The following is a 25,973-nucleotide window of genomic DNA, read 5'->3' on the forward strand; positions in this document are numbered from 1 at the left end:
CACAATTATTTTTGGTTGTTGTTAGAAACCAGTTTATTTCTTAGTATTATAAAACAAGGATGCAGTGGAGGGTAACCCCATTCTGGGTTCAGATTAACATAAATTCAGAAAATGTAAGTAGGCATTAAAATACAGGTTAGCCCACATAAAGAGTTTTCTGAAGGGCTTTCACAATCTGATTTCTGACAGACTGTCTGCTGACAGCAGGCCATAAGATAGTGCACCGTTCACTCAATCTATCACTGTCTTTGTAAAAGGACACAGAGTCTGAGGGTAAAATGCGTTACTGCTAATGATACTGCAGCTCGAGAGATCAGATGCTGGTTTAGACAGAAATCTACTGGCTGCTGACCTTGCGGAGCAGTTCTCTGATTTTCTCAGCGTCCTTGGCCGCGTAGATGTGCCACAGAGCTCCAGGTTTCTCCTTTATTTCATACACCCTCCTCTTCGTCATTTCATCCACATCGCCCTCCTCAATGGTGGTTATGACCTCTGGAGGAACCAACATAAAGAACAACACACACACATGCAGGGCACCAAAGGGTCATCAGCAGTGTGTCTATGACAAGATCTTACAGTAGAGTTCACCTTAAGTGGCCTCATGAATGAGGGTTTGAGTTGTGATTGTTGATGTTTCAACATTACTTGAACATTAGTGTCTTTTCTTTACTAAAGTTTGATGACTGACGTATCATGCCTCAGTCCTGGGAGAGTGACCGGGAGTGTCAAGACACATCCGCATTTCTCATCTTTCAGAGCAGAATTCTTAAACAACTGAATTAATGTACATCCATCATATTGTTTGACAAAAATGGCGCAGAGCTGTGGTTCTCAACTGGTGGCTCGTGACCCCACAGTGGGTTGCAGGTCTATTGTAAGTGGACTGCAGGATTGCAGGCCATAATAGTTTTATTCTGAAGAGCAATCATTTCCTAGAGCTTTTCTGTACTGTTCTGTGTACTGTCATGACACAGACATCCTCAGCAGCAGTCACGTGCGTTTCACCCTAAAGAAGTCAAAATGAAAATGTGTCTGAACAGAAGCTATTAATATAGCCTCTAGCAAAACACGAAAATGCCATCACAGTGCCCTAACAGGACTGATGTTTCTAGTGCATTAAAGAATTGTATAACTGACCGGACCAGTTGAGAACCACTGGGGCAAAGAGAAGCACGAAGTTACAAACTACACAATCACATTTACTGACACGATGTTCACATCCACAGCCTAAGGTTGATTATACAGGGCAGCTAACACTCCTGCCCGAACATTTAATGACCTCTCATTTTAGTACTTAGTTATCCAGAAAGATGATAAGTGAAAACAAACACATTCATGACTAATGTGTTTGCTTCAGTGGACCTTTGTCTTTCAACAGCTCAAAGTTGTTTATTCCTGGTGTTTCCCTTCACTACCTAACAATGTGTGTGCATGTGCGTTTGTGCGCTGGCACAGTCATTATTATTTCACAAAAACAAAAACACTCACAAATGTTTCATTCACAGCCCTAAATTTAGTGGCCAGGATGAATCAGTTAAATGTGTGTTTGCTTTGATGTGCGAGTAAAGAAAATCCCTTGATTCTAAGAAGAAGACGAACCAGTGTATGAGGACAGCATGCCTATGGTCATACTGTTGGGTATGCGTCAGTGTCACTGTGATGTGTGACAGGAAGCCAGGGAATAGGGTTGCCAATTCTAGATGCCCTTCATTCAAAAATTTCTCCCACAGTGTAAGGACCAGAGCACAACTCACCCAACACTAACAGTAACTGAAGATACTCCCAGTGCGGTAATTATATTAAAACTTGTGTTAACTCCATGTCAATTAGTGGAATATAAACGTTGCTGCAGATGCTGAACCCAAAACAGTACAAATTTTCTAACCCCACCTTGAAATCTACATAGAAGAAGAAAGGCAGGATCTCCAAAGGGCAACAACAGAAATTTGAACGCCATCCAGTATTCATTTAAGATGTTATAATAAAGGTTGCATTTACACAGAAATGTGCAAAACATGCTAAAGCAGAAACTAACAGACGGGGTGCAGTGCTCTGGCCCCTACTTCACAGATAACAAAAGGATGGGGGGGAGGGGGAGGTGAAGAAGGGGAGTTAGTCAAGAAGAAGGGCATGCTACTGAAGTGATACAATTGAAAGTCTACAGACCTTTGCGCCCAGAGATATCTGCCTCTGTGAATGAGAAATTTTGCCACAGTGTAAATGAATGAGACCCACTGATGGGTCTTTTCAGGGTCCTAACCAAGTCAAAAAGGCCTGGAGCAACTAAAACAGTAAAAGCATAATGTTCGGGGAAACAGCTGTGAAAATATTCTTAAAGATTGTTCAGGAGGGGTCAGTTGATGAAGGACAAGTGAGTAATGAACAGTGTTTGAAATGGATTGTTTCTTTTATCTCCCATGTATATTCTACACAATGTCTTGGACTTAGTAAGGGCAAAAAAATCAAATCATGTGCATATAATATTGTAAATAGAATATATTTTTTACAGAAAATTATTTTGTTTTGTGAAATAAGTAGATCTTTTCATAATGTTTAACAGCTCAACATTGTACTATAAAATGTTCATTGAGAGAGAGAGAGAGAGAGAGAACGAGACAGACAGACAGACAGAGAGAGACAGACAGACAGACAGAGAGAGACAGAAAGAGAGACAGAGAGAGAGAGAGAGACAGAGAGAGAGAGACAGAGAGACAGAGACAGAGAGAGAGAGACAGAGAGAGAGAGACAGAGAGAGAGAGAGAGAGACAGAGAGAGATTTAAGTCCACTGACCTTCTTCCTCGTTTCCATCTCCGTGAGGGATGCCAACATACACCATGACGTTGACAGCATCAGAAACATCCAGGTGAAGGTTAGTGGTTCCCACCTTTCTGTCTTCAGTGGAGATTAAGCCTGCGGGAAAGAAAGACAGTGAGGGAGTGAGAAGATGAAGGTGATGACAAATGAGAGCTGGGACATCTAACTGAGGTGACAGGGAACGGAAAATGTCTGTCAGACTCAGCCACTCCTTCTCACCATAGGCGTTGTACATCTTAGGACCAAGGTCAGGGCGCACAAAAAAGTTGGGCAGACGGGCTGCAAGGTTTAGACGACCATCTCTTTTTGTGTACTCGGGCAAGGGAAGGTTTTCCATCAAATCATCAAACCTGGGAAAAGTGCAAGACAACATAGATGTGAGATTTGCAAATCTTAACAATTCACAAAGACAATCCTAAAGCTAAAATCAGATTCATCCTTTTCTAAAATCTTATAAGGGAAATAACTGATTCACAAAAATAGTTTTGCATCCATGGCCTGTGTGGCATATCTCAAACATTCCTTAAAGTAACATAGCCAAAATATGGTGGTTACTCCACATTTTGTGTTTCTCTCTCCCATTATGTGTCTGTGCTCGGCTGACTTTTTCCATCAGCAGTATGTTATAAAGTTGCTGCGATTAATAAACTTCCATTTTCACAGCAGCAGGTGCGCAGCATGTGGATCGAAACCAATGTGGTACTGAATGACGTGCACTGGTGTGTTTACTGCAGATTGTAAAATACCCACCATGTCAGCGTTTTGTAACATGCAGCTGTTTATATATATATATATATATATATATATATATATATATATATATATATATATATATATATATATATATATATATGTGTGTGTGTAAGTAAATAACCCTCTATGGACATGAAGCAGGAAGCCTCGTTGGTGAGCAAATGCATTACACACACGTGGAAGCAACATATTTCTAAGGTTCCTCACCGTGTGGGCATCATGTCCCTGAAGTCTTCACCTGGAGGCCAATCTTTTAATTTCAACACCATGGGCTGGCCGTCATTATCTTGCAGTCGCTCTGCATTCACAAAGAAAAAACATACTAGCTACTATTTCTGACAGAGAAACACGAGCTAAAATAAGACAATGGCATGCATGTAAATCAATTAATGCAAACAAATAAGCATTAATTAATTTAGGATAAATTGCTTAAGCACTCACTGGAGATGACCTGGAAGCCGTCCCAGAAGTCTCGCACCTTCACATCAGAGATGATAGCACAGTTTCTACAGTTGACCAGGTCTACATCCTGGTCTCCAAACTCCTTACTGAAGGCATCGGGCAGCCACAAATGGCTTTTCAGCCGTTTGTGTATCCCTGACACCAACACAGGCTGGAAACAAAGGAGAAGAGATTACACAGATGACGGGGCAACAGAAGATGTTTCACCAAAAGCAAACTTTCTTGTAGTGGTCCGTCATGTTTCTGCCACAGACGCCTCAGGAGTTATAGCAGTTGTGGTTCTTACTTGTCCCTGCTTCCAGCACTCCCTGAAGATCTTCCAATTGTTGCTGTTGCTGGGATCCTGTAGGCAGAGGAGTCGCCCGTCACAGAGCCAGGAGTGTGAGGTATGTGGTTCCAAAACACTAAGGCCCATAACTCCATCTTTGCGGCCCCCCAACACACCTAGCTCGCCGCCCTCAGAGGCGCCGGTCCGACGGCCTTCAGCCTTCTTGGTCTCCACAACTGAGGCAATGATGTGATCCAGGAAGTTCGGGAGGCTGCTCTTCAGCTTGTCACTCTGACAGACAAAAAACACATTATTTGATTACCCAGCTGTGTACTCACAGGTGAATAATCATCAATCAATCTTTTTTTGGAAGTAATTTCTGTTTGAAGTTTCTGCCCTGGCAATTCCTGGTTCATTACTACATCAGTAAAGGCAGTTACACAATTTGTAATCGACACTGACTGACTTAAGTGCATGATTTCATACATTATTTGAAAGCATGAAATAATGCATTTGAGACTTAACGCTGAAAAATCAAAGTACTTTCCATAATCACTATTACCTGTTGCTGAAATACACCAAAATGTGGCGGTCAGCATTATAAATAAGATTTCAAGTGACTCTGGGTTTGTCTGGTGATCTATTTCTCTATTTACTCTTTTTCTGTGATTGTTGTGGCCTAAAATGCCTGCTTTTGTGGTAGTTTTTCTAAACACTGCAACTTGCAATGTTGTTGGGCATTTTTTTGCTATTAAATTGTGGGAATACGTGAAATTTGCAAAGGTAGATGTGAGATATATATAGATATTGAGAAATATTGCTGAATCATTAAACAGTACCTCCAGAATGCAACAGCCTGTGTCACAGTGATCTGTCTCGTCTGACGTCCTCCATGCGTTTCTGCCGCTCTCCGTGTATGTTTTGCGATGGTTGTGTTTGTAAGTAGACTGTTTTCTTTTATGTTCGACCGCAATACTGCACATTTTGCAAAACAGTTTACCTCCAGCTTTGGTAAAGAAGATGTGGATGCTGTTTTTCACAGCCCTTTGCTGTTTTTGTTGGCAAATGTGAGACATTGGTATGACATGTCTACTCTGTCTTGTAAACAAGGAATTGCGTTTGCTGATGTATGACAACGTTTTGCGGGAAACAGCGATGATAGGTCAAATTTGCGGAAAAAATGCGGTGACTGGTCAAAATTTCGAGATGTGCTGAATTCACAGAGATATGTTAAGTTTGTGTTAATAGTTGTGATCGTAACTAACTCGTAATTGCGAGATCCCGGAGGGACTGGCTAATAGACTTTTTAGTAAAGATATGTACACCTGGAACACATAAAACTAAAAGGAATAATACTTAAAACTAAAAGGAATAAGGAATAATACAAACTTTATACGTACGCCTGCTGAGGTAAATACAGAGGGGAATGGAACCCCACTCTCTCCAGGGCCCTGGGGGAGTTTGCCAGGTCCGGAGTTGAGCAGGTCCCGGAGACTGGACCCCTCAGGTTTGGACTGGGCCATGCTGGAGCCCAGTAACAGGCTGTTAAATAGCTTAGGGCTGGAAGCTGAAGGCTTTGACAGGACACCGAGAGAATCCAGGCCAAAGGGCGGCCGACTGTCTCGACTCATCATGGAGCGAAGAGAACCAGATTCTTGAAGATTGCAAAGATGACATTGATGTAACATCAACTTTAATACTGATTATGCATTCAAATTACACTGATTCAGTATTTCCTTTTTTCTACGTACCCTTGGTGTCATCCTTGGCTTTCTGTGTGGCCAAGTCTGCCAGCCAGTGCAGAGCAGAGCTGTTGCCCTCCCCTGATAAGCGGGACTCCTTGGAAGAGGACTGGGGGAGGTTACAGGGGGAGGACGTACCACTGGCAGAGTTACTGGTACTTCCCACAGTTTCTCCTCCCCCACTGTCTGATGATGCTGCTGTTTGTGTAGTTTCTGTTTTGATTGCTGACGTTTCTCCCTCTGATTTTTGAATGGGTCCAGTACTAGAAGCTGCAGCTGCAAGGACGCCACCACTGCTTGTTGTAGACTGCTGAGACAAGCACAGACAGACATTAGAGCCACTTGTCAAAATGCAGAACTAAAAAAAATAAACATGTGGCACAACAGTACCTGTGAAATCCCATTGGGGGCACTAGGGCGCACTAGAGGCTTGGTGTGTCGACTGGCGCAGGGACAATTGGCCTTAATACCCCACTTGCCTCTAGCTGCGTGCACCATGTCACCTATGTTGTACAGAGCTAAAGGAGAAAGGGAATAAAAATCAATCATTACAACTCTTACTGTACCAATACAAGATTGTATTTAATACTGGATGCTAGTGGAGTAGGGACAGATACTTTTGTAATTAAATCATAATGTATATTTTACCTGTCCCAGGTATAATCTGCGTAGGCATGAGGTTCTGTGGCTCATGAGGTTGGCCTTTGGCACATTTCAACCAAGAGAAAACCTCATCCTCTGGACCTTCATCTACATCTGAGGGACAGAACATATTGACCTGTGTGTTTCCAACGCACCCAACCTCAAAAACATCTTATCAAGTCTTAACCTTGTCCAAACGTTTCTATTAATGTAATAAAGAATATGCAGTCAAATAAAACATATCAGTTTAATGCAGCAACATTGTTGGTTAGCTTAGCTCGAAAGTTCCCCAAATGTTGCCCTAACGACTCACCCTCTCTTGGCCTGTTCCTGCGAAGCCGATAGCAGTCCAGACACACTCCGAAGCCGCACTTTCGACACACCCAGTGGATGTTGAACAGGGTGGTCTCACACACGTCACACATTTCTCTGACGCCTCGCACAGCACGTTTCCACGCCACTTTCTCTGAAGGACAGGCCGCCAAAAAACAGGATTACACACACAATAGTCCCTTCTGACAGGTTGAGTGCTGAGACAAAATGTAAGATAAATGCATAAGACAATCTAAAATGCCAAAAAAAATGGACTCAGGTGAGATCAGTTAGATGTCTTTATACTCACGGTGAGGCTCCACCATCATCATGGCCTCCTTCTCAGACATGACCAACTGGCAGAACTGGTCTCCCACATTGGCCAAGATGTACTTGGACGTATCGAGGTCAAGGCCCTCTTGGACAGCTGGTGCAGGCAGCCACAGACCCATGGCCATTGAATCGCTCTGTTGAGGGCTCAGGAAGCCTTCCACACGCAGTACACCTTTTCGAGTGAAAGCCAACCTGGTAACAGGCAAATAAAGGTTCATTATGTTACATGTCATTGTTTGTGATGATTGCTTCCCTAACTTTCCTTAACTTTCGTTCAAGTACACAAAGCAAGATACTGAGCAGCACTAGCATATAAACGCGTACCTTCTGAAGTGGAAGAAACGACAGGCCACATTTGGGTCGTCATCATCATCACTATCTCCATCTGTATTTCGATATTTACGGTAACGCTCCAGGCGGCACTCGCGGCACTTGTGCAAGTGAGGGGCCACATTGATGCAGGAGCCATCCTGGAGAAAGGACTCCCCAGACTGCTTCAGACGACGCACTTTACTCTGGTCTTTTAGTACAGACTGGCCCACTGGTGGACACAATACAAAGTGTTAATCTAATTGCTTAGTTTGTCACCACAAATGATACAGGGGTTCTTGAGAGTGGACAGGGCTTACCTTTGAAAGGCTTGTTACGTGGACGGCTCTTAGCGGCCCCTTGGACTTTAGTTTTCGGCAACATTGCCCCATCCTTGGCAGGGTGTGGTGGTCCTCCTGGGACTTGGCCTTTCTCTGGGCCCTCCTCATTCTCACTCAGGTCTGACAAGTCACTGTTGCTGCTGGAGTCAGAGTCTGTTTGGATGACTGGCCTCTTTCCTCCAGGGTAAACTTCTGAGACTGGCTCTGGTCGAAGGACACAGGGACCTCCTCCATTGCTCCAGGGCCAGTGCTTCCAAACATGGGGCAGCCTGAGGTGGATGGAGGCATCACCCCAACATCTTGCTCCTCCTTTGTACCTTCACTCTGTGACCTCTGTGACGAGGCCGGTGCTGGAGAGGAGGAAGAGTTGGGTGAAGCAGCTGCTGAGAGTGCTGGGAAAGGGGAAGACAGAATCCCCTTAGGTGGCTCTACCATAGTGAAGAGGTTTGGTTTGCTGTCCGAGGGAGGACCGAGAGTCTGTGACTCGCCCCCAGTGAGGCCAGCAAAAGAGGTGTGGGAGGTTTTGTCCCCATAGGCCAGAAATGGATTGGTGGGCTCTTTTGAGGCCTGCAGAAAAAGGTTCTGGTGGCTATCTGAAGTATTAAAAACAGATTGTAGCCCTAAGCCCCCCACAGAAGTTCCATTATTACTGCTCTTTTTAGAAGTACTCTGAGCCCCAGAGGCTGCAGCCAGACCAACAATACCAATAGCAGAGCCTCTTCCTCCTGCAGAGCCCCCTATGCCCTGGAAGGCAGATGAGGATTTGTTGAGCACACCATTTCCCGTCAGATGGGTCTCAGGCACTTTGGGCGGCTCAGGCTTTTTCAGCCCTTCACTGGAGGTTGTGGGCTTGAAAAGGCTTGGGGGCTCTTTACTCAGGGTATCAGACACTGTGGTGAAATAATTGGTGTCCTTGGACTGAGTCTGACCAGCAGCTAGACTTGGGCTGGAGCTAGAATTCTGGGTCATGCACTGGAAAAACAAGTTTTGGTCTTGCTGAGATTGAGTCTCGTTCTTTGCTCCGCCAAAGCCAAAGCCAAAGGGCCTGGGAGCATCCTGGGAGGTTGGGGTAGTGGCAGGAGCTCCATTGCTCTGAGAGGTAACATCCCCAAATACAGAAGCAGAAGCCTGGGGCAAACGAAAACCTGATGGAGTTTTAGAGCCCTGGAAAAAACAATGCGGTTAAGTAAAATGACGTTAATAACAAAACTGTGATCACTTGCGAAGGCATCGTATAAATGGTACTAACGGTACTGTTCATTTTGATCATCTTACCTCAGTCTGGCTTCCCCAGGTGGGGGCTTTAGGACTAAAACCAACAGAAGCAGAAAGTGTCACACTAGGGCCGCTCTCATGCGACCAAGAAATGGTGACAGGCCCCGGGGAAACAAGAGCAGCTTTGGAATAAGTTGACTGGGAAGCCTCCTCTCTGTCTGGCTGGGGTGAAGGGGAGGCCTTGGGGGCTGGCGCTCCAGGGACCAGGCTTGGCATCTGGCCTAGTGAGGGGAAAGATGTGGTGGAGAAGGGAGAGGGGGCTGGTTTGAGGGGAGGAGGGGTGGGGGTGTGAGTAACGGCAGTGGTGGAGTCAGCTGCCCCTTGTGTGGAGAGTGAGCGACCGTTTTCTTTGACGTGGGCGGGATAACGAGGAGGAGTAGCATTTGATTGGTCCATCTGGAGAGTGGAGTTGGTGTTGGGGGATGGCCCTCTGCCCTGGGGAAAGGTTCCTTCTGAAGAGCTTCCGTTTTTGGTTGTGCTGCTGACTCTTTCGCTCAAGTCTCCACTCCAGATCCCCATCCCTTCCGCTGGGGTTTCGTTGGAATCGGCACAGTTTTGCCCGTCAGCTCCAGTTTCACCTGCTCCTTTAAAACGTTTCAAGTTCAAGTCATCCTCACCTTCGGAGGCAGTCCTACGCCTGCGTCCATTGTCACCCTTCATTGTTTCACTGTCCTTCCTCCGCCGCCCATTCTTACCACACTAAATGGGGGAAATGTATTTTCCAATTCAATCTAAAGCTTAAAATACTTCCGCCACTGTATAATAATACACAGCACAATTACAGAATATAGTTAGATTTATATTATGAGAACCTTACCTCCTCCTCTGCCAGCATGACATGTATCACACGAGGATCTACCATCTGGTTTTCTTCTCCCTACAGCAGAAAAGGAGACATTGAAGTGGCTTTAACTAATTTTTAAAGTTAGCCTTTTTTTTTTTTTACTTTCTTGAAAAATCAATTCAATTAATTTACAATTTCCATGAATGAAAATGTATAAATAAAAGATGTGTCCTTAATACGGAGGTATACCATGTCTACTTACACATACATACCTATACATGGATGAAAGTCTGTGTGAGCATCTATATCTAAACACAAAGTCACGTGAACACACTTCTAACCATCTAGCTGTACCTGGGTACATTAAGGTCATCCACTGCAGCTATGACATCACTTTACGTAGCACAGCTATTTAGCCCATCTTGTTTCAAGACCTTCAATATCGGCTTGGATTTTTTAAGTGATTTTCTACTTGCTTTCAAAATGCTTCACTCGTTCTTTCCATTTGTTGACTTTTGAAGAACTTTGTTATTGCTTAAGGGCTTATTCTCCAAATTCTGAGAAAAATATTTCTCCCTTTTCATCAATTATTTAAGAAAGCATTGCACCTAATATCACAAATAAGATAACTCCTGGACCCACAGATCTTTTCATTATACATTTCTATTCCCTTTTCACACCAATCCTATTTGATTTTAACGTTTCACATAACAAAATAAGTGGATAAAATTTCAGACACATCATATATAGCATATTTATTTGGAGTAATAAGATACTACATCTGTATCTTCCAGTCTGAAACATTTATGAGTCCTCCCATTACTCAGTGTCAATCACAATTTTTTTACTCTTTCTCCTTTTTATGGTCCTAACAACAAACATCTAATTTGCCATTCCAGAGAAATTTGTTTAACATTGTATCCCATTTGATAAACATAGCTGAGCTGATCGAACATGTAGGAGCTGAAAAAAAAAACACAAGTAGTAATGCAAAACAATCTACAGTGAGGAAAATAAGTATTTGAACACCCTGCTATTTTGCAAGTTCTCCTACTTAGAAATCATGGAGGGGTCTGAAATTGTCATCGTAGGTGCATGTCCACTGTGAGAGACATAAGCTAAAAAAAAAAATCCAGAAATCACAATGTATGATTTTTTAACTATTTATTTGTATGATACAGCTGCAAATAAGTATTTGAACACCTGTCTATCAGCTAGAATTCTGACTCTCAAAGACCTGTTAGTCTGCCTTCAAAATGTCCACCTCCACTCCATTTATTATCCTAAATTAGATGCACCTGTTTGAGGTCGTTAGCTGCATAAAGACACCTGTCCAGCCCATACAATCAGTAAGAATCCAACTACTAACATGGCCAAGACCAAAGAGCTGTCCAAAGACACTAGAGACAAAATTGTACACCTCCACAAGGCTCGAAAGGGCTACGGGGAAATTGCCAAGCAGCTTGGTGAAAAAAGGTCCACTGTTGGAGCAATCATTAGAAAATGGAAGAAGCTAAACATGACTGTCAATCTCCCTCAGACTGGGGCTCCATGCAAGATCTCACCTCGTGGGGTCTCAATGATCCTAAGAAAGGTGAGAAATCAGCCCAGAACTACACGGGAGGAGCTGGTCAATGACCTGAAAAGAGCTGGGACCACCGTTTCCAAGGTTACTGTTGGTAATACACTAAGACGTCATGGTTTGAAATCACGCATGGCACGGAAGGTTCCCCTGCTTAAACCAGCACATGTCAAGGCCCATCTTCAGTTTGCCAATGACCATTTGGATGATCCAGAGCAGTCATGGGAGAAAGTCATGTGGTCAGATGAGACCAAAATAGAAGTTTCTAGTCATAATTCCACTAACAGTGTTTGGAGGAAGAAGAATGATGAGTACCATCCCAAGAACACCATCCCTACTGTGAAGCATGGGGGTGGTAGCATCATGCTTCGGGGGTGTTTTTCTGCACATGGGACAGGGCGACTGCACTGTATTAAGGAGAGGATGACCGGGGCCATGTATTGCGAGATTTTGGGGAACAACCTCCTTCCTTCAGTTAGAGCATTGAAGATGGGTCGAGGCTGGGTCTTCCAACATGACAATGACCCGAAGCACACAGCCAGGATAACCAAGGAGTGGCTCTGTAAGAAGCATATCAAGGTTCTGGCGTGGCCTAGCCAGTCTCCAGACCTAAACCCAATAGAGAATCTTTGGAGGGAGATCAAACTCTGTTTCTCAGCGACAGCCCAGAAACCTGACTGATCTAGAGAAGATCTGTGTGGAGGAGTGGGCCAAAATCCCTCCTGCAGTGTGTGCAAACCTGGTGAAAAACTACAGGAAACGTTTGACCTCTGTAATTGCAAACAAAGGCTACCGTACCAAATATTAACATTGATTTTCTCAGGTGTTCAAATACTTATTTGCAGCTGTATCATACAAATAAATGGTTAAAAAATCATACATTGTGATTTCTGGATTTAATTTTTTAGCTTATGTCTCTCACAGTGGACATGCACCTACGATGTCAATTTCAGACCCCTCCATGATTTCTAAGTGGGAGAACTTGCAAAATAGCAGGGTGTTCAAATACTTATTTTCCTCACTGTAATTTATCTGGTCTGAAAGGGACATAGGTCTTCTAAATCCATCTGAATCTTATTTGTTTCTGCAATCTTCCATAGAATTTCCAGTTGTTTTGATTGTTGTTTTAAATATCTAATCTATCAATTTCCACCACAATTTCACTTGACACACAAGCATTATTTACCTTATCTAAGGTAATCTCCATAATGTGTGAAATAGGGTCGTGCTGTGAGACAAGTCCTAAGGCCCAGCACTCCTCAAACTCTGGCTGGTACACGCGAACCCTGCGTCCTTGAATAGTGTATGAGCCTGAGGACAGGAACAGGGAGAAAAGTAGGAGTCACATTCAGACAGATTTGAGTCAATAAGAACACAGGCTGGTTTCTCAATCTAGTATGTTGCCACTGCAGCATTATATGACCACTGATTGATCAGGATGTCCATATTTCATCAACCACATTTTCAGAAACACAATGACAATCACTGTTGTTAGTCCATCAGTACCATGTTTTCACTGCTTAACATCATCCTGTAACTACATTTCATGACAAATGGCTGGTTTTTGCATTTCAAACAAACAGTAATTCCAAGGTAGCTAATTTGAGCTGGTGAAAAATTAAATAAAAAAATGTAAACACTGTTAAGACAAAACCTTTACTCCCTCCACACACAACATAAAAACACGGTGAAGGTTGAGTCTTACCCTTCCTGAAGATCTCTTGCAGTTCAAAATCAGTGCGCCAGCTGGATATGGCAGCCTGCAGGGAGGGCTGCTCCAACAGCAAAGGGTGTCTCGTGTCTTTATCAACCTGCACAAGAACACAACACTGTCCTGAGATAGTGATAGTGGCACAGACAAAAACACATGTGAACTGTCACACTAGAATATTACTGAAAAGACCACCAGCACTCAAACTAACTGTAGCTGCAGATATTTTGTCTGATTCTGTCTGATAAATACTCAAAAACAGAGACAGCGGGACTCAATTTACAATCATATGAAAAAGAAAATATCAAGAAAATCAAACCCGAAAAGTTAAACCCGAAATGTTCTTGGTGATTTTTGATAAATAAGCCAAATAATTAGTAAATTATAATATTAAAAACATTAGTTTTCTGTCTGGGAACTAACTGTTTATGAACTATTAATTTAAGCAGTTAACACCACTAAATGATTAAAGAACACTGAAACAAACAAATCTACACACCTCAAACCTCTGGACAGTTTTGTTATCAGGCAGGAACTCAAAATTTTTGTTTGCAAAATACTCCACAGGAACCAACGATCCTAAACCCACTCTGTCCACCAGGGAGCGGAAAACCTGCGGAAATCAGAACAACATACAATCCTTTGAGCTTACGGAATAGTTCTTGATAATTGCATTTGATTCAACAGCAAAGGGGCAAAAGAAAAGAATGATCATTTCACATCCCATAAGAATGCATATAGCTGGATTTAAAAAAAATGCAATTTAAGCCACCTAGGCTATCACTGAAAGTTTTGATGTCTTGACGTCATTTATTAAGTGAGTTATGTCTGCTTCCTGTGTTTCTGCTTATGATACCCACACACACAAAATCTAAATTTTTCACAGGGGGTGTAAAGTGGCCCTCTACTTGGCCCAGCAGCAAAGGCTTCAGGGTCAGGGAAGTAAAAAGTTTTTTCCTGCATTGCATTACAGTTAGGATTTTGTTACTTTTTTTGAATGGTTAATAAATATTATATTATAATATAATAACAAATATTCAAACTAAAAGCTAAAGTAATTGAATACAAACATGCTATATGTTTAAGCCGATTTGGCTGCTGTGGTTGGCCTTGCGCTGATGCCTTTTCCTCATTTCAACAGGTAGCCTATATCGTTTCAAGGCCTGATCCGACCCCCATCTGAACACTCACCAGAGCGGGCCAGCCTGTGGCTGAGGCTCCAGTAGCCCCAGTACCGTCGCTCCGATTGGCCCAAACAATGGAGTCTTCCACCAACACAGCTTTCACCCCCTCGTCATACACCTGCACCCAAGAACACCGCTGCAAAGCATTCTCAAACTCCACAAATACCTGCAGTCGGAAAAACAGAGAACCAGAACATAAACACAAGAAACGTTACGTGATTAAAGACTACACTTACTCATTAGACCTCTGCCTCGGGAGCTGACTAACTTTTTCAAGTTCAAGCAACTAGAGCAAGTCAGATTAAATATGCAGTACAAGGTGGAAATATGTGCAAGTTAACATTTTCTAGGTAACAAAACATTTTCCAAAAAAGGAGAGAATTATACTGACAAGCTACTCTCTGCCAGTGCAGACTGCAACACAGAGGCTCTTTAGTGGCCAAGAGCTGATTAGACACTTTCCTAAAGCAACGCCTGTAACCAAGCAACCCCTCCGGAAAGAGTATTTCATAACCTTGATAATACTTAGCATGAAAATTTTCCTTTTATAGTATTTTCATTTTAATAAACCAAGTAGGATTAGTATGAGAATATTTAAAACAGTATGACAGAATCTGCCTACATCTAGAGCAGGTTTGTGCGTATGATCATACACAACGTTGTCTTGTGCACATTTAATGCAACTCAGACTTCAGAGAGGTGTCAAAACACTTCATGTTGCCTAGAGCTAGCATAGCAGTCGCTCTGGCAGGATCACAGGAGGAGTGCCTGTCAATCATTAGTTTTCTAGCAATTTAAAGTTAACGATTAATTTGCTTTAAACGGCTTTAAAATAGGAACATTCAGGTGATGGCATCAAACAAAAGAGTCCATTGTTACTGATTTAAAGAATATAAAATGATACATTGGAAACCGCTTACTGTGATCACAAATGTCAGGGTCAATTAAAACCATAAGCGGTTGATTATTATTAGGGCTGCAACTAACGATTATTTGCATAGTAGATTATTTTCTCAATTAATCGATTAGATTTGGTCTATAAAATGTCACAAAATGTCAGTGTTTCCCAAAGTGACGCCCCCAAATGTGTTGTTTAGTCCACAACCCAAAGATATTCAGCTTAGTGTCATAGAGGAGAAACCAGAAAACATTTACATTTAACACCGCCAACGGGTCAAATTTACCCACGGCTGTTTTTTGACTGTATGTATCTTTGTTTCAATATAATATTCAAGTCCTCCAGCCTTTGACTTTTCCTTAAAGTGTGTTATATGGCATCCCCTATTGTTAAAAAATGTCAAGATAAAGCCAGATTTAAAAAATGGGCATTTAGACCTAAACCTAAAATTCACCCCTATAGAGAGTACAGTCATTTTAGTGCTGTTCATTTCCCGCGTTTAGATAAACATTCTATTTCTATTTCCACTATGATTGATTGTGCATGTGACGGGTCATTATCTGACAGCGATCCACTTGCATGAAGTAAACATGCATAAAAGCTGCTGCTTATAGCTTTTGTGTAGGCTATATGATCATCAAAACTAATGCTGCAGTAGCCTAGTTTTTCGATGTGATAGAGGTGTGCTCCGAGGTCCCTTCATGTGTAAAATCTGGTGTGCTTTTTGACCGGCTATAACTTTTCCAGTGCTATGTATTTTTTAGTAAAAGTGATCATTATACATTTTTCCGTAGGGTAAAAATCTACTACAAATTTTGGAATAATTGTTTCTTTCGAATAAATAGCCTACTTTTATTTGGACTTTCAAACTTTTGTAGCTATGTGTTACTCTCTGGATGCCCGATGGAGTCTGAAAGAACAAGCAGAACATTAAGAACTTGCCGACATTATGAGGCTATTATTATTACCGCCTATAAAACACTACAACAGTCAGTCGTTTTTGTAAATTGTATGCTGCATTTAAATTCTAGCTGTGTTTAGAATATAACTAGGCTATAACAGCGGCAAGTAGATGACATCAAAAGAGCCACTGCGTGTTAACGTGCCCTTTACAGATGCGCAGCGCAAGCGATCAATCTGCACGGTGAAGACAATGAATAAAATTTCCACTGTATTTACTTACCCCCCTCCAGTGTATTTTGACATTTCTATGATATTTCATATTTCCTTACAATGTTGATTACCCACATGGTTTGCCAAATATTTTTTGACAAATAACTTAATTTTGTTCTCAAAGTTGCAAAAGTTGCTTAGTTGTTAAAACGGGGTGGTGATGTATGAATATAGTAATTCCATAAGTCATACGTCATTCTCCAAGCTTGCGCAGGCGCACTGTCATGCCTCATTAAAACACTGTCAGAGCATCAAACCAATAAACATCGTTGTGAGCTAGCTAACCAATTTATCATGTCATTTACTTAGAACTTACAGTAGGTATGTCTCTGTGTCTGATTGTTGGTTTGTCTTTCTAGTTTAGTTAAGCTAAGTTAACCAAGTTGTAGTTAGCCAGGTGGAGTAAGCTAGCATAGTTATGGCAGAAAGTTAGCTAACAGAGGGTCTTCATTTTATTTTTTATTTTCCTCCTCTTCGTTTAGTGTGCTGTTCATTTTTATTATGGCATTTGTGCGTGCGGTGTTGGAGGAGAGATGACAGAAAACGCTTCGCACTTTCACCTGCCACCATCTTATATACAGTCTGCAACATGCATTTTACTGACAACTGTTTTACCAATGCATCGGTGGAGGCACCCCCCACACCCCCGCGGTAAAGTAAGCGCACCATAATACGTAGTGGGAGTTATCATGTGCAGTGCGTGACAGGACCATTGACTGTATGATTGATAACAGCTGATACTCGCACATTAGTTTCTATCATGGGTAAGTAATAGCTACTCCTGCCAGACAGTAAAGTGTAACGTTACTAAACTTTACAGTGTAGTGACAGCATATCGTTAGTGAACACTCCAGCCGGTCAGTTTTTGGTTGTCATGGTAATGTATTATGTCCGACTATTAACCACACCCCCATTCTCTATTTGAGAAAGAACGTTCACCAAAAACGGCAGTTAAAACTGGCTGGAGGGGGCTTTAATATATAAACTGCTGTAGTTTTCTTTGATATTACACACATCCGAATCCAGATTTTTGAAAATGGTCATATCCTGTACATGACCACGACCTGTATGTGTTACAATAGTAACCCGCTTTGTGCTTATATTCTAGTTAGTTCCAAAATGTGTTTTCAATTTGGAAAATTTGAATTAAGTCCATAATCTGCACACACCAGGGAACCTCTACTTAGTGATAATTGGATTGTAATTAGTCAGTGTTAGTTACAAAGGTCTCAGCAGGTGGTTACTTTTTTTTTTAAATCAACCTTTATTTACCCAGGGTAGATTCAGTGAGCATGACTGCCCTTTCGAATCAACTTCCAGCTTCACACACTGACGGATACACTATCAGACCTGCGGGAATCCAAGAACAACGACAAACTTATCTGTCAGCCACTAAAGCAGTTTGGGGGTTAGGGTGCGTTCAAGTCGACAGTAATCCTGTATGAAAAAAATGCAGCTCTCTCAATCATCTGCATAGAGCCAGTTCGTCTGTGCCATTGCAGGGGGCTCTGGCAAAACACGTAGGGGTGTCTGGCTAACCTGGCTGACCTTTTGCTGTATCACAACGCTACAATCATCCAGCAGGATGCTGTGTTGGCCAGTCACGCACATTCCTGGTAGATTGCTTGTATTTCGATTGTTGTTTTACCTATGCATCCTCTTTTCAGTACCAAAATAACTGAATAAAACAGGTATGCACTGAATCATAATGGATGATCCAATTGAAAAATGACTACACAGTCACAAACTGCTGAACTTCCTCTTCTCATGCAGTGTGTGCAGGGTCCATAGCGCTTGCCATTTCCCTTTGCAAGTAAAAAAAACTACACTGGTGGATAAAACAAATGAGGTCAGCCACCACTGGTGGGTTGATGAAATGGACCAACTTCACTACAAACTCATCATCACAACACATAAGTTGGCTGACCACATTTTGTTTAGTATCAACTCAGTGGGAGCTTGTAACGCCTGACCGACAACAACTATATTGCAATTCTTTGACCCTCTCTGTCTCCGTCACTACGGTTACCTAGCTAGCTCAGTGTTTCCACTGGTAATGTCTCCGAGGTATGTTGCAGACAACTCTGCAATTAAGAATGCAGGAGGACGCTGTAGTAACACCGCATGAACAGAGACTATTTATTTCTCTTCTGTGACAGCAAACATAACGGTTTCAGTAACTATTATGCTTAAATAGCCACGTCACGGCTGACTAAAAGAACTTAAATACCCCTCAAAGCATGCTCTTTTCTGTGATTGCGGCAATGTGCTGGTACTTCTCTAGTCAGGAATGCCATCACAATTACCCAGTGACACCTTCATAATACTTGTTTTCCCCAACCTCAACATAATTACCACAACATTGAAATTATTAAAAAGAAAAGCACCAAATCTTTTGTGAATCTAGAACCATGAAATGTTCAAAATGTTAACATTGCTCCCCAAGCAACCCTGTCTTTACAAAAGGTAACACTGTATTACTATACAAGTCTTATGCAGTTTTATGGCAGGTTAAAAATTGTTTTGGTTGTTAATTCTTTTCAGTTTACGAGCCATTAGCCAGTAGACCAACAAGTTAATTTTGGAACTTGACTGTATGAGATTTGTACCATTGACTTTTATCACCCAAGACACCTCTTATTTGTCATGGTTGTAAAGTTGATAGTGGATGTTTATTATTTTGTTGTCTTGAGTGAAGTAAAACATCACAGACACAGCTAAGCTTTTGACTGCAGCTGTTTTATTTAACAAAGCAAGCTGTGAGAAACAGACAGGGCTGTTATCTGTCAATCAGGGTGGGAATTATTATGTTCATGGAATGTTATTGATTAACACTATTTATGCAACTGGCTAGCCAAGTACCCATCTGCTTGGAAATTAAATTGAAGCTGAAACATAGGTTTAGTTGCCATTTATTTCATTGCGGTTACTTGCTAAAGGAGACAAGTGTCAGAGAAAGCTCTGCAGGCACTGTTCGCACAGATAATATCAAGCAAACTGCTTAATCTTCAGGTATTGATGTGCTCCTACATCGTGCTGTGCCAGAGGATTCTCTCAACTTTGGAGTCTACACTCATTTGAGAAGCACTTTCTAAAAGGTTGGTTAACTCAAATTACAAAACAGGGCACTTTCTCACTTACCTCTTGGCATCTAGCCATACAGATAAGTTCTGATTTTATCTATTAAGGTTTTGAGATATTCATCTCTTGTGTTTTCTGCGTCGTCCCAAATACAATAGCGATGAAAAGATTTTTGTTTGTAGTGGTGACAGCACAGAGTTTACACTAAAAGAAATTAACAGCAACATCACTTTCCACAAGAAGGGTTCCGAGTACCCCGTATAATCCACAGCCTTCAATGTGAATAGTTTTCAGTAGAATACAATGAAAACTGTCCTTGGATTATCAACACTAACAGGGTCATAATTTGTATGAAGACACATTGCTGTTGTTTTTATTTATGTCTTTTTTCAAAGCTCTATGCACCACAATTCCTTCTTTTGGAAACTGTAATCTTAAACGTAAACAAAACCCAAAACATTTGCTTGGCTTGATAACACTATAGGTAAATGAAGAGATGTGTATTACTTTTTCAATTGGCATCGACTCTTCAAGTAATGACAAATCAAGGTGCCCCTTTAAGCGACCAGTGTTTTTAATGTCATCTAACTTTAAATGACTTGTCATTTAAAAATTCCTGTCCCTGTTCCAAACAAATCACACAGACAATCACTGTGTATAGTTATTAAAGAGTTAGTCACACACAACCATTCACATTTCCCAGGGAAACATGAAGGTGTGATAGTTAGCCAATAAATGGTCATTAAAATTCAGGGTCAATGTTCAACAATGAATCAAAAGCAAATCCCTGTTCAACTCCACTAAATATCCTTGCACTTTTCTGTGGATATCTAGACAACTAAAGAGACCAACAACAGAACACCGAAAAGGTGTTTTCAAGTGTGACAGTCAAGTGGTACAGAATTATTAGGCTCTTATCAGACAGAGCGCCATTTATGCAGCGAGAGGCGTCTTTTTCCAGTTGTTTTATAGGCAGTAAGTTTTTTGGGGCTCACATTTTTGCCTGAGCGTTCTGAACACCTTGAGTTAAAAAAACTCAGAACAGAAAAAGCACCCACTGTCATTTTATTCCCCATTGTCTAATCGGATGATCTGACAGGTGGGTCTTCTGTGCTGGTGGTTCATTGTTGCTTGGAAATAACAATCATGGAGGACAGAATAGTGGTTGCCGATTTTGGATACCCGGAGCTATATGATTTTACCAACCGTTACCATGATTGGAACAGAAAACAGCAGGCCTGGAGGCAAATCAGTGCGGTAAAAAACTTGTTTTCATTAATTTAAACTGTATAGTTGGTTAGTTACAGTAGTAGTATAGTTTATGGTTTGTGTTAAGGTAACGTTAGCGCACTTTCAACTTTGTCAACTCATCCTAAAATAAGACTTGAACTGACCATCATCCGGGCAAAGCTCCTCTACCAGCTGGTGCTAACGTTACTCCTGTGATTTCACCTCTTTCTGAGGGTCTCGTGTACCCACAACAAAATCGATACAGCATAGTATTGTGATATTTGCCAGGGCAATACTGTATCGATACACGGACGCCAAGTTTCGATATTTTATTAAATAAATTACAGATGGGAGTTTTAACTTTTTGGTACTAGAATAATAAAATCTATTGCTTTTTTTAGTCCACTAGAAAACTTAACAGGACCATACAGAGGACTGAAAAAGTGATATGAACAAACAGAGAAATGTTATCTTTTTAGATAAACTGATGTTGACAAAGTTTGATTTTAGGGACCTAATTGGAAGTTGGAAAAAGGTAATAAATTGCAATATATCTCAATATATTTAAAATCGCAATAAAATCGATTCGCAACATAAATATCGTGATAATATAGTATCGTGGGGCCTCTGGTGATTCCCACCCCTAGCAGCCCGTCAATTTATTTATAATATGTAAAAATATAAATACAAAAAAGGTACAGAACTGTGCGTAAACTTCACAGCAAAATCGGGGTTATGCTACGGACAGGTGATTCAGAGGTTGCCTATTAAACAATTACAAAAATGAATGCTTATACAGCCATGCAGAAATTAACTGACACTGAAATTTCCGCAGTGACACCTGAAGGACTTAAAGTACCATAATGTAGTTACTTGGCCTTAAAGCTAGGGTCTTGTGATATTTTCTTGCACAATATTCCACTGTACAAATTGTGAACCTAAAAATAACCAACCACAACTAAATCTTTGGCTCCCAGACAGGGAAAGTGAGTGGTGCAGAGATGGAACAGTGGTATTTTCCCTGGAGCATAAATTGATTTTTTTGTCTGTGTTCTCTTTCGATCCAAGGTGCTGCTCCAGCCCTTTAGCAAGGTGTGTTCATATATCGCCTGCAGTGAATTTATGTCTTGTTTGAAGCATTTTTGTTCTGTAATCTGTGATTTGGGAAAAGCACCCAATAGATGGGTTCCTCACCTGAAGTGACACTTGTGACAACAGCTGAGACAGACTGATTTTAAAACTTACCAGGAATTCTGTACATTCACGAGGAAGAATAATAAATCTTCAGATAACTGCAAATTTTTAATCAAACATTTTCGCCACAGTGGAAACGTCTGTGCCACCATCTGCGTCTGTTCAACTCTGTTCACATCTGGAGCAGGACTTTGGGTAGAAAGAATAATTTACTTCATTTACATATATACACACCATACTCAGCTGTAAAATAATTCTTGTTTTTGTTCACATGTAATAAATGCCAGACGTTAAACAGTGTGAGCTGGCAAAGCTCTAAACTGCAAAAAATGCTGAAGCTTTCTTTTTTTGCCTTTCACAGTCAGAGTCCATTTTTCCTCTAGTTTGAACCAATTCAGACATTTTTTATTTTTATTTTATGACAGTGTCATGCAGACTTTTATACTTCAGTTTCTTTTTGAGTGGATCTGGATCTACTGGTTAAATTTGAGGGGTTTTTTTCCATTCAAAAAATGTTCTTGTATTGACATTTTGCACTGACATCTGTACGAAAAACTATTAAAAAGCACTAATAAATTAAATTTGCTTGGGTCACCAAAGATAATGAGAAGCAAAAATCCAGATGACACCTAGTTTTACATTACTACAACAATGGAGCTAGATTATCAGTGAGGTGTATTTAAAATGCATGTCAAACCTTCCTGCCAACAATCTGCCATCTTCTTCACAGACCACTGAATCAAGCCCCCCGATAAAACGTCTTTAAAGATGTTAGCACATTGTATATTTTCCTACACATCCCAGTTGTCATGCTGGTTATTCATCAAGCTCATGGAATATCAGAACATCTGCATTTGCAGACTAGTTGAGATCAGTCCACATGTAAGTGGGGTGGTGGGAATCTGATAATTGTAATTAGGCATAAAGCAAAATAATGGCAGGGCAGAAGAATAAGTTCTTTCACAGGGAAAAAAAATATTTAAGCCTCAGCTTCAAAATGTTTATCACTGATCTCATTTTCCAGTAAATATCCATTTTGATGATTGCACACCTTAGATTATTCTTCAAAAGATAAAACTGCCTTCTTATTTAACAGAAAGAGGTTACTAATTTGATTAATAGCTTTATTTTAGTCTATAAATTTCTAATTAAAAAATAAAAAAAACTTCTGCAACAGCCTTAAAACGACCATCACTGATTATTTACATTGAAAAATATACACTTTATTTAATAATCGTACAATTGCCAAAGTGTACACTTCCATCTAGGGCTAGGCAATAAAACAATAATGATAATTATTGCAATATAATTTTCCTTAACAACAATATAACAAATGTTCAATAAATGTTTGAATATGATAAATAAATGTTTGTCATTTGAATCAAACAAATTAGCACTTATTTTTTCTATAATTACAATTATTTGGTTGAGGAAAAGGGACTGAAAATAGATTTTACTTAATTCTATTCATGCATATTTGTTGAAAAAATATTTGATCTTTTTCTCAATTTTCGATATCAAAGGATATGACATGTTTTATCATGATAACATTTTTGACCATCACCAAACCCTACTTTTATCCAGGCGATTTATTTACCTAGGAACTGAAATCACAGTTTAGTACATTTAAGCTCTTATAATCCGTTTAAAGTACTGTACAAACCAATTTTATGTTAATTTTAAAAAAAGTTCACAACTGTTTACTTTTTTTTCTTCATTTGAACGATGAAGCATAACCTTATCCTTTTATGTAGGTCACCCAGCACCACCCCATTTTTTTTTTTTTTTTTTTTTTTTTACAAATTTCACTCAAACGTCTCTGTAATATATGCCTGGTAAGATTAATTTAATCAATTCAAGAGTTTATTACGTTTATAAAAGTGCTCGTTAGTCTGAACATTTAACGTTAGCACACAGTGAAGTAGAAGAAATAACTGGTTCACCCCGACATGAACTTGTAAGGCCTTTAACTAGACTAACGTCAGCTACCGATGTAAACTGACAAGCTAGCAGATATTCACTGCTGCTTGCCAGTGACTTCTTAGAATATCACGATCATTAAACTTTAAACTTATCTGTGCCTTGCAAGTGATGTTGGTGGAGCTTACTGTCATCCTTAAAAAAGCTAAAAAAACGAACAAAGCAAAGGCCAGAAAATCCCCGGCCTCGAGTTTAGCTTCGCCTCACTGCCTGCGACTTGTAGCTCGCCAATTTATAATGAGCTAACTGCCAACAAACGTCCTAACACTAACGGTTAAAACTGGTTCAGTTAGGTAATGCTAGCTAGCTAGTGAGCTAGCACACATTTTATATAACTGGTGGGCATTAGCTAGGCGGTATGGCATCACTCGTATGTAAACACTGACCGTCAGTCCTGCAGCAGTGGTTGTTGTTGTCGTCGCCTCTCCGCTAACCTCCGGGGCGGCGAGGCCGATGACGCTCACTGCCCGCACCGTCCCCCGAAGCCAGTCCCGGGCCCAGGCAGCCTGCTCCGGCTCGGATCCATTCGCGGACCTGCGGTCGTCGAGGAGCAGAAGCAGACGCTTCCCAATCAGTTCGAGAGAGTCACCCATGGTTTGCTCGCAAGCTAGCTGTCTTCAGAGAGCCACCATGAACAGTGTAACGTTAACTTCTCCGCTCGGGATGGGAACTCAAGAATGCCAAAAGACGAGCACAAAATAGCTGCAGCGACTTTGTAATTAACGTTAATGCACGAGAGAGTCCGTTTCAACCGTTGCACCCGCAGGGCACGCGGCGGCGGACAAAGTCACGCCTGGAATTCACACAGTCAGATGTTATTGTCCTCGGTGCTAACGCGACTAACCTGCTCTGTCCGCCATTGAGCCCTGCAACAATCAAACGCACTCCTCGTAGACGGGCAGCACTGCGGAGTCCGGGAGCCAGTGTGTGGGAGCAGCGACCCCCAGTGACAGGACTGGGTTAGAGACCACACTGCGTTTTAGTTTATCTGCAGTGTTTGAGCGCAGGTAGACAACCAACCTAGCATAAAATAAAGAAATGTAAGGTTAAATTACTTTAATTATATAATACATTATTTCTGTTAAAGTCGAACCGGTAGCCCATTGGACTTTTGAGAGCAATACCAATATTGATATTTACTAGACAAAACGAAAATCTGAATAGACTGATATTTTTTAATATGTACTACACAAACACATAAACCCCCCCCAAACATTTGGATAATTATATAAAAAAAAGGAGTGTTTGAATTTCTTATTTCCACATTGCAATTTCTTGTTATTTACGTATCCCAAAATATTCTACTACATATTATCTTCAATATATCGGACGATATATCGGCCATATTTTATTTTATTTTTTATCTCCTAGGTCTAATTTCTACTTCACACAACAGATGCCATACATTTACATTTGTGTAGCTATTGTTTAGGCCATCATCTACTAACGAAACTGATTACCAGATGAGATAGCTTACAATTTGGGTGACTTGCCACCTCTGCTACAGAATTTCCGGAAATTTAGAGTCAAAAACATTTTAGTCAACATCATTTTAAACACCATTATGATTTTAAATACTTTTTGCTTTACAAACACAAAAACATCGTCACAACAACCTGAGCTGTGATACAGAAAGCCTCTATCCATATTATTTTATTTCACTTTTCTCATTTTATTTTAGACAGTGGTTTAACAATTTTCAAAATAACAATAATTAATTGTATTTTTTAAACATAGCACACAGTGCAAAAACAAACACACATATAATCCAAAACACGACTAAAACATTTAACATATGTATTTTATTTCTATTTGTTATTATTAACATTAGTAGTAGTATTAAATAGTAGTATTGTGTTGTTGTTGATTGTGACCACTAGGATGTGCTACACTGCCATAAACTC

At 40.8% G+C, this 25,973-nt stretch overlaps 1 protein-coding gene across 1 annotated transcript in view; it reads right to left on the bottom strand.

Moving 5' to 3' along the window:
• Positions 1-25,089, bottom strand: part of LOC119888193 (lysine-specific demethylase 3B-like) — a 29,269-nt gene extending 4,180 nt beyond the window's left edge. Inside the window, 23 exon segments of the mRNA XM_038698671.1 lie at positions 353-492; positions 2,167-2,190; positions 2,792-2,911; positions 3,035-3,165; positions 3,776-3,866; positions 4,010-4,181; positions 4,317-4,589; positions 5,699-5,952; positions 6,050-6,350; positions 6,431-6,558; positions 6,689-6,796; positions 6,996-7,148; positions 7,305-7,519; positions 7,652-7,868; positions 7,957-8,133; positions 8,136-9,141; positions 9,253-9,951; positions 10,070-10,129; positions 12,805-12,929; positions 13,324-13,429; positions 13,829-13,942; positions 14,521-14,679; positions 24,456-25,089. Coding sequence (XP_038554599.1) covers positions 353-492; positions 2,167-2,190; positions 2,792-2,911; positions 3,035-3,165; positions 3,776-3,866; positions 4,010-4,181; positions 4,317-4,589; positions 5,699-5,952; positions 6,050-6,350; positions 6,431-6,558; positions 6,689-6,796; positions 6,996-7,148; positions 7,305-7,519; positions 7,652-7,868; positions 7,957-8,133; positions 8,136-9,141; positions 9,253-9,951; positions 10,070-10,129; positions 12,805-12,929; positions 13,324-13,429; positions 13,829-13,942; positions 14,521-14,679; positions 24,456-24,662 — 4,980 coding nt within the window. The 5' untranslated portion in view covers positions 24,663-25,089.
• Positions 25,090-25,973: the final 884 nt, after the last annotated feature.

This window comes from Micropterus salmoides, unplaced genomic scaffold, assembly GCF_014851395.1.
Source record: "Micropterus salmoides isolate LMB-PRFRI ecotype aquatic unplaced genomic scaffold, ASM1485139v1 Ms_hic_scaffold_5, whole genome shotgun sequence".
Taxonomy (NCBI): domain Eukaryota; kingdom Metazoa; phylum Chordata; class Actinopteri; order Centrarchiformes; family Centrarchidae; genus Micropterus; species Micropterus salmoides.